The 9513-nt window shown below is 38.0% G+C and overlaps 1 protein-coding gene across 1 annotated transcript; it reads right to left on the reverse strand.

The window, feature by feature from the left end:
• Positions 1–484: 484 nt before the first annotated feature.
• On the reverse strand, positions 485–9075 carry tspan5a (tetraspanin 5a). Its single transcript, XM_029455316.1, has 10 exons — positions 8694–9075; positions 7775–7825; positions 6220–6366; positions 5948–6118; positions 5679–5804; positions 5470–5517; positions 4850–4966; positions 4667–4728; positions 2522–2562; positions 485–2404 (listed from the first exon to the last, which is right to left on the reverse strand). The coding sequence occupies exons 1-9, from the start codon at positions 8772–8774 to the stop codon at positions 2550–2552; spliced, it is 816 nt and encodes a 271-aa protein (XP_029311176.1). The 5' UTR covers positions 8775–9075; the 3' UTR covers positions 485–2404; positions 2522–2549.
• Positions 9076–9513: the final 438 nt, after the last annotated feature.

Raw genomic sequence — 9513 nt, forward strand, 5'->3', positions numbered from 1 at the left:
CAGCAGGACACCCAAGATGTCCAGGAACACTCACAGATTCTGTGTGGGAGGTGCAATGCATAAACAAAATCGGTGAGCTCTTGGTGCCAAACAAATAACACTCAAGAATGCAAAAAAACCAAATGCTTTTTGTCACCTTAATTAATTTTTACTTGATATTAAAATCAGTCCAATTTCAACAGGAAATGAGAGGAGGTAGTTACATTACAATGTTTGTGGGATATACTGTGATCATCTATACAATCTGTAGAAGTGGTACAGGTAGTGATGAGTGACGGGTCTGAACAGCAGGACCTCAGAGCATTTTACAACCTCACATAAGCGCTCTGTAGAGTGACATATCGGCTTCAGTAGCAGTGAATGTTTTTGCGGTCTAATACACCAGGGAAGTTATAAAACCAAATCAAATGTACAATAAATATTTAGTATCAAAAACACTATTGATCCCTTTAAGTAGCTCAACACTTCCACATTTTCCACAATATCAATCTGGACATACTTTATTGAAAGAATACTGCAAAACCAATCAAGTGATGCATGCTTTGAGCAAATAAATCATCTTTAAACCATCAAAAAGAAACGCTGAGAAATAATCATCGTCCATTTTGTTTCAAATACAGAATGGATTTAAAGATTTCGATCATTCAATATTGTGTATACTGATGTGTCAAAAATACACATAAAAGACAATCATGGGATACACATGCCAGGTTTCTTTTCATTAGAGTACGGGCAGAAATGTATAAGAAAATATTGAAAGTGTTCCTAAAGGCCCATCTCACAATGTGAAGTCTATTCAATGCTCAGGTCCACACCAGACACATGACTTGATCTACGGCTCATGGTCTAACCTGGCGAGTAAAACAAACCTTCATGGAAAAGGACCACAATATGAAACGATGACTGTTACAGATACTTTTCGGAGTCATACGTGGATCAGAGCTTGAACACGTTTCATAATTATCCAGACGTTTAAGAACGACTGACTTGATAAGACGGGGCTACCTGTGCTGACTTTTGATACAGATGCCAAAACTGACTTTAAATTCCTTACTTTAAGAAATACAAATAAGTATTTTATTTGTATTGAACTCATTAGTTTTGAAGCCCATGTTAGTACCCACATGCCACGTGTTAAAGTGTTCCATCACTCCTCCCGTCCAAACTGGTCAAAAAGAAATTCCTTCTGCTAGCCAAATCGGTGCATCAGCGTTTCTTCCAAAGTGTCGCTGGGACAAAGATTCCTTCTTGATTCGGCTAAACTCCAACTGTATCCGCTTCAGCTTCGAACTCTGGATAGCATTTTTACACGGCGCGAGGACTGTGGATCATTGTGCTACCGAGGGATCATGTCAGTATTGACAGAAGGAATAATATAGCAACCAATAACTTGTTATTAAATGTATTGTATCGAGATAAGACTTAAAAACGAGCCAATGTTCGCATTTTAAATGTTGACAAAACACGAGTGGCCATACAAGAACAAATAAAAATACTTAAATTGGAAAGAAAAGGATTAAATCGGTTAATATCTGATTAAAGTATCGGACTCTCAGTGCCAGGTTTTGGTCAATGCCAAACAAAAATTGTGTTTTTCGATACCCAGACCTAAATGTGAAAAGCAGTATACTCCACTAAATTAACAGATCCCTTAGTTAAGAAGGAACTCATAATGCTAAATAATTGGGAGTAATTTGTAGTCATTCTTTAATTTCTGGATGAGTTAGTATCTGGAGAATATTTAGCTCATCTCTGCCGCCACAACAATACGCACAAATATACATACTGCTGTCTGACTGTCACTCAACAGGAAGTGCAATTCATTGATATTGCAACAACAGGAATTCTGTTTTAGGTTTGTAGATAAAGCAGGTTATTTAAAAGTGTTATTTGAGAGAAAAAAAAGGAACATCCTGTTTCCCCGTTTCCAGTTGTGACTTCACCCACCGGAGCCTTCAGTCCTAGACAAGTGGTGGAAAGGTACGTAAAGCAAGCACTCAACTTAAATATAAGCAGATCTTCAGTTTCTTGTACACAACTATGTCACAGTCCTACATGATGGGTTTAGCGATGGAGTGTTTTTTTTTCCCCCACAGTGAAAAATACCGATCTAATATCAAAAAGATGTATCAAAACTCCTACTCTCTACATGTAGCTATCAAAACTGGAGCATTGTGACGACCTGCATGTAGTGCATGTTAAACCATCCTCTCCAACAATTCTCTTTTTTTTCCTCTTTTTTTTACAGAAGTCACACATAGTGTTATATACAGAGCATTTCACATATTAGTGCCTTGAAAAAAGGTGCTGGTTCAGTGAACAAAAGGGTGCAGGTGATCTGTGAGGTCCTCTGAATGAATGTTCCCCTCACTGTGTTCAAGGAGGTGCGTTCAAAGACCCGGAGCTGACGACACAAAACCAGAGAAAAATCTAAATTAACATTACTTTCTATTTTTATGTTATCCTGATAAAACAGTGAATTTTCTTTATACATTTAATATAATAATAAAAAAAGGGTTACCTGTTAGAATTAAAATGCTGCTTCAGCATCAGGTAAAGAAACTGGAAAAAAGAGCAGATAAAACATTTGTTTTTAAATCATCTGCTTATTAAAGCAACAACAACCCCCGGTGGTTCAATCATTTCAAAATAAAAGAAAGCAGAAAAGTTAAGGGTGGGAATGTTTGGAAAACAGTCTTCTGCAAAAAGGATCAGCGGTCTAAACAAAGGCTGGAGAGAGAAGACTTCACATGTTGAGGCAGATAGAGGCAGATAAAGGCAAATCCACAAATGTCTTCAGTTGGACAAAGTCACAGGAGGAAAAGGCCACGAAGAAAGAAGGGATTGTTGTCCAAGTCATGTGACTCCGAGACTTAAAGCTCAGTAGGAACATGTAGGAAGGTCATCAACATGCAGTCACACTTGGTAAGGATTTTGGGACAAAAGGGGCCTTTCGCTGCGTGTTCCATGTTGGTCAATGCACCGCGCTACTCTGAACGTCACTGTGGCGCTGTACTAAACGGGTCCGCCTTATTGGCAATGCTAAAGTTGCTAGCCATAGATCAAACGGGATTCTTCTAACAAACTGGAAAGCTGCATCAAGTGCATATCTAATTATTTCTGCCTGGACTCCATCTTTGTTATTTTACAGTTCTGTAAATTCAGATAATCAGTGGTCAACAGCGTTTGAATGCCACCACGAAAGGTCAGCACGACTTTGATCAAAGTTCCCAAAGCTAAGCTTCCCAGCATCGACACTGTCCAGAATTTTTAAAATATTTGTTTATATCACTTGATGCAGCCAGTGTGTGTTGCACATAAATTCAAATGTAACTGGAGAATGACTTTGCACCATACGGAGCCCCCTGAAGTCCCAAAAGATCCTACATCTTTTAATCTTCATTTTAAAAAAATTGCATAAAATATGGATCTTGTGTGAACAAGTTAAAAGCTAGTGTACACAAGATATACATATTTTATGTGATGTACACATTAAGATGTACAAACAAGACATTAACTAGTGTGTACAAGATACATATGCCTTGAGCAAAAGAGATTCATGGTTTTCTTGAAAACCAGATAACTGACATGCACAAGATATGGATCTTGTGTGCACAAGATAATAATTTATGCACAAAATAAAAAAATATATCATCACTTTAGGGGTTCTGTACTTTACAGACTGGGGATGCACGATATATAATCGGAGCGATTAGTATCTATTATTCCGATAATGTAATTAGAGTTGATAAATTAGGCCGATAATACAAAGCCTAATTGCTTTCATTGACATAACAAGTGCAGCATCTACACACTCCGCTACAGTAGGCGGTTTGCACCTTCAAAGTTGGTTTGCGATACAGCAGTAAAACACAGAAGAACAAGAACAGCTGACTAGAGAGCCAAACATGTGGTCGCCGGTGTGGACATTTTTCAGTTTCACATCTAAGTCTTTCTTACCCTCATGTGTGCATAAACTTCTTTTCTTTTTTTAAATACAAATATGTGAAATGATCAGGTATCTTATCGGTATCGGCCATGAGAAGCAGGTAATTATCGGTTATTGCATCAGTTGGAAATAAATCCATATCGTGCAAATCCCTGTTCCAGACCTACTGTATGTGCAAACATTGCATCAAGTGTTCTTCTTAGAGCCAACATATAATTCAGACTATTGTTTCTTGCTGATTAGAAAAAATATTATTATTATTATTATTATTATTATTATTATTATTATTATTATTATTATGTTTGTTATTATGTTTCAGTTAAGAAATGGCTTGGATGTCCTCTCGGGGAAGTGAGTAATGCCAAAACTACTTTACATTATCCGGAGCATTGCTAATTAATACTAGTGTTGTAATCCAAACTAAATATAATTTAGTTTTCATGTATGACATAAAAAAACAGTGCATTGACTTTAAAGTGGAACTTTTTTCAAAAATCTAACAAATAGCCATAATGTATCCACAATATTGGCTTGAGAGACACTTCCAGCATTTCTACTATGACACAAGAGCTGAATTTCCTCATGTTGTGAAATGGAAACAGCGGAAACAGATGGGCGCACATGAAGGGAAGTGTGCTTCAGAAACACAATGCCGTCTGTATGAGTCATACATGAGATAGCGAACTGTACTGTTAAAAGTAAATATCATTTTCTCACCAACTTGCTCGCACAGCTTCGATGTCACTCACTAAGTTTTGGGCCAAACAAATTCCAAAAATCTGTAGATGAAAGAAAAAAAACAACATAAAATTGCAACATTAGACATTAAAAAAAAAAAATATATATATATATATATATTCTGGAACTTTATAAAAGGTTGAACAAGTGAATGGAACTGGCCTGCAGTAGTGCAACTCCAATAAAGATCCCGGCCACCAAGGTGAGGTTGTCCTGTAGCCACTTCTCAAACTGCGGCACGCAGCCTTTCACATTGATGTAGTCCTTCTGCTCCGAGTCCTGCGGTGAACATAACCTGCTGTGATCATCTTTACATTCTGACTGTGTGTACTCGTACCAAAGATTACAAACATTTCCAGACAACTATTAATCTTCAAGGAAGTAAAAGCAGCAGGTTAAAACTTTGGAAACTTAAGTCTAGAATGTGAATGTGGTTTAGGTTCATGTCTTCTCATAGACAAAAACAAAGGTAATGTTTATCAGTTCTCAAACGATAATAAAAACTATGAATATTCATATTCAGTTTTTATGATGATCTCTGATGTGACCATTTTCCCACCCTTTAAGAGACAATTGGTTATCGTTTTTAAATCTTGCTAGATTTAATGCAGCTTTAACCTGCTTAAAATCCTTGTTTGTAATAATTAGCTCTACATCATTCATTAATATCAAGTTGAGATAAAATATTACATTTTCCAAATAAAAAATATATAACGGGCTGATGTGGGAGCATCAAAATAGAAGAAATTAAAGTGAGTGAGTCGACTAGATATGTTACTTACTGGTTTAGCTCGAATGTCGTATCCACACTGAGTGTTTATTACATCCTCCTGGAGACAGAAAGATTTTAACGGGTTAAAATGCAAAAAGGAAAAATTACAATTAGCCAGGCATTATGTGCTTAACTCTTGTGTCCTGAGCCCCGGTTCATTTCTGGCCCTGGTGCGTACAGTATGTGCATGGTAACTCTAGAAATGTGAGGGACTCGTACCGCCGGGTCCTTGGTGCAACAGGAGAAGGGAACTCCACACTTTTCCCGACTGGGATTCGCATCAGTACAGTTAAAGTAGATGTTCAGGTTCCAGTCGTCGGCTCCAAACGCACCGCAGCAGTCCCACTGAAGTCGGACACAGAGGAAAGAATTGTTAAAAAAGTTTCCTATTGTTGGAATCTCCATTTGTAGACATGTAGACGTAGAAATGATAAAAGCCCTTTCTGAAAGTGCAGATCGCGAGTGGACCTGAATTGCATTCAACGTACATATTCCTGAGTGAAATCAATGAGGTTCTGTAGATCGATGTCGTCCCGGTACGCCCGAATGTTATTGTTGATGAACAGGTTGAGCTGGTCTTTAATCCAGTCCTTGAAGACAAACGCCAGGATTCCCGTCGTCAACTCCAAGAAAAAGATGATTCCCAGAAACACGGAGAACTACAGCAGGAAGACAGACAATGCAACACACAACACAGTGAGTTTCCCCATCGTTCATCACTCGCAGTGTGCACATTGGTAGGTCTTATGATGGAACATACAAACTTGAGTAGAAACGTGTTTTCCCTCAGTGCTCCAATGCATCCTGCGAAGCCCAGAATGAACATGATCCCACCGACCACCATGAAGAGCCAGACTGGGTCTAGCCCCCCCAGGTCTGTGATGGACGAGATGTTGGACAGAACCCCCTGGAGGGGAGAGACAGAGCACACTCAGTCTGAGTCAAGCAGCTGCGTCTCTTTGAGGACAGAACACATTTGCCAAATGGGTCGCAGTGACATCAAATAGGATGGAACTTGAATTAATTCAATTAAGAGGAGAAATAATGCTGCTGCTGCAGCCACAAATAATATGACAAAAAAAGCTTTATCCTTTGATTAATTACATTTGTAGACCTATTTATATTTGGAAAACTACACTAGATACCTGGGAATATGAACAGATTCAGTGAAATGTTTTGATTAGATTTCTTCTATTAGATCTATTACCTTGGGTTTCTTTGGTAAATATGCAGTAAATTAAGTTTGAAAGTTGGCTGAGTTTTAAACCTAATACGGTTATTTTAAGTTTTTGTTAAAATTGACACAGAGCTGGAATTTAAAGCTACATTTTTATTTTCTTGGAAACTAGGGGCTGTGAAACAAGCTTTAGAAGCTACACACAGTTTCTCAGCTAATTGCTAACTTGCCTGCTGTTAGCATAGAGTGGGTTTAAAAAAGCAGATGCCTGCTGCTGGTGGAAACAATGTTGCAGGCGTAGACTTCATATAAGAAGTGGACGTAGTCACCATGACATCACACATTGCATTTTTTGGGGAGTCACCATCTTGGGTTTTTTTAGAACCAGAAGTGACACATGACGGATTTTCTTATGCGATCAAAATGTTACAATAAACTTTTATTAATTGAAAACACCCTTTAAAAGTTCTAAGACGAAAATACGGACAACGCCCAAACAGGACAATGAAGAGCTAACGATCTGTCAATCACAAGGTAGCCACGCCCTAAAGCATACTGCTCCATTTTACTCTAAATCGAGACATAATTGAAATGAACATCAGGCTGTATTGAAGAATACTTAAAAATAGCAATTGAGAACATAAACTCATTAGGAAGTGAGAAGTAGGGTCATTTCCTCAAACTTCTATACAATCAAACTTCTCTTTGCAACCAGTGAAGTTGCACTTGCTGGCCATTAGACAGAATGTAGGCTTAAGGCACTTCTACATTGGATTACATTTTCAGACCCGGAGGTTGCGTTTCGTAAAACCAAAACAATGAGCTAAAATAGGCTTAAAAGCTTTATAGAGCTGAGGGCAACTGCAGAGTTTGTGATAATTCTTTGTGGGTTTGTCCCCACAAACTTAAAATTACAAACAGTCATTTGAACCATTGTTTATATAAACATATTGATTAGTGCAACAATGACATGGTTGATAAATAAAGAAAGAAAGAAAAAGTGACATGAAAACAAAAAAATATAATCACATTTGCCTTTTGATTAAAGCATGTCAGAAAATATTTGGAAATGTAGGAATATATATATTCTTTAATGTTTTGTAGTGTCACTAATAATAACTTTAGTGTCTTGACTTACCTTCTCACTCCATGCCCACAGTCCAATTCCAACTAAGGCCATGCCTAGCAGCTGCAAAATACCACAGTCATGTCAGATCACTGGAAAGATGTGTTGATGCAAAATGACATGATGACCGTCTGTCACATTTGTATTCAATAAAAACACAAACACATTTCCTCTGAGGCCACAATAACTGATCAGTAAAGTTTGCCTGGATCTGCTGTGACCTCCGCTTTCTTTATCTCATTTTATCTTGTATATCTCAGTACGATATCATAGCTCTATTGTGTATATTTCATAGTATCTTTACCTTTAAAAAAAAAGTCACAGATGCCAATATAGAAAAAAGGGGCTTCTTTGGTAAACTAACTATACACATTTTCATTTTTGTTCTTACTTATGTACTGTAGTTGAAGTTACTTTCTGTTGTATTGGGAAATATGTAACTCCCGAGTCAGTGTTGCTAGAATAATATGCAATGTGCACAACCTAACGGTTTTCACATGTGTACCTATAATCACGTCTACCTACATTGTGAGGTGTTATACATTCATTGAAAAAATAAGTTAGACATTCATTGAGCTTTCTCCTGCTGTCATTGCATTGTGTGCAGTGTATGTGATATGAATGATAAGCCTGCAGCCTGACACTGAGGCGCTGAGCTGTCATTAGTTCACTGCAAAAAGCCGATTAGCTCTCTGTTGTGAACTACCCAGCATCAGCTGCTTTGACCCGGACATTACTGGACGAATATAACCACAATAAGGCATGCATGCATTGATATGACTCTGAATATGAACTTGAATGACAACGGTACCATGAAAAGATGCAATGATTATTGGGGCCTTCCTCCCTATTGGCCAGTGGTAATGATAATAACCGAACTGCACTTGAGAGAGGCGCATATGTGCAGACGTAAAACAATAAAGCTTCTTACCCAAAACAGGATGTTGAATCCAAAAATGAAGTATTTGATGCAGCAGCTGACTTCGTTGCCTTTGTAATAATTCCCCGACATGTTTGAGCATCATCAGCGCGGTGTCTCTATGTGAGGAAAAACACGGCCTGCTTCACAGGCTTTGTGTGCGGGATGGAACAGGTTCAGCGCTCCGGGGATGCATTTCACTTGGCCCGCTTCAAATGTTCCCACAGCCGCTTTCGATCCGCATCGGAAGCATGTTGAAAGAAGTTAAGGACGCGCTTACACACGTAGCGCAGAAGAAAGAAAGCGGACGCTAACGCAGTAAACAGCAGAATAAAAACGGTCCTCTGTTTCCTGGGCAAATTGCGCCTACAGGAGGCGGTACTGCTGCTGCGGGTGGTCGTCAATGATTGGCTGGAAAAAGAGCTAAAAGACTGAGAATGCAACCAATCATAATAGAGGAAAGAAGGGGCACTTCCTGTATCCTGTATGATGTGGGCTACGAATGATCATAGAGATACAGCTTAATAATAATAATAATAATAATAATAATAATAATAATAATAATAATAATAATAATAATAATAATAATAATAATAGCCCTAAAACATGTCGAATATAAACTCTTTAAGTCATTATAAAACCTCTAAGTTTCCAGAAATATGAAATTACCTCAAAGGCAATTACAGCCCTGATATAATAGTAATAATAATAATAATCATCATCATCGTTATCATCAGGCCAGGATTTAGAAATACTGAGGTACTGAAGTGCAAAACTCCACAGCAGAAACCCACCCACACAGTTGCACACTGCTTGGTATTCAGCCTTGGAT

This window comes from Cottoperca gobio, chromosome 18, assembly GCF_900634415.1.
Source record: "Cottoperca gobio chromosome 18, fCotGob3.1, whole genome shotgun sequence".
In the NCBI taxonomy this organism is placed as follows: Eukaryota; Metazoa; Chordata; class Actinopteri; order Perciformes; family Bovichtidae; genus Cottoperca; species Cottoperca gobio.

Bases quoted from the DNA above. Each gene is read 5' to 3' on its own strand.
- tspan5a (XM_029455316.1), bottom strand. From the start codon at position 8,774: ATGTCGGGGAATTATTACAAAGGCAACGAAGTCAGCTGCTGCATCAAA. The intron at 5,805-5,947 runs GTACGTTGAATG...GTCCGACTTCAG, and splicing joins TTGATTTCACTCAGGAATAT to TGGGACTGCTGCGGTGCGTT. The intron at 4,729-4,849 runs GCCAGTTCCATT...TTTCATCTACAG, and splicing joins TTGGAGTTGCACTACTGCAG to ATTTTTGGAATTTGTTTGGC.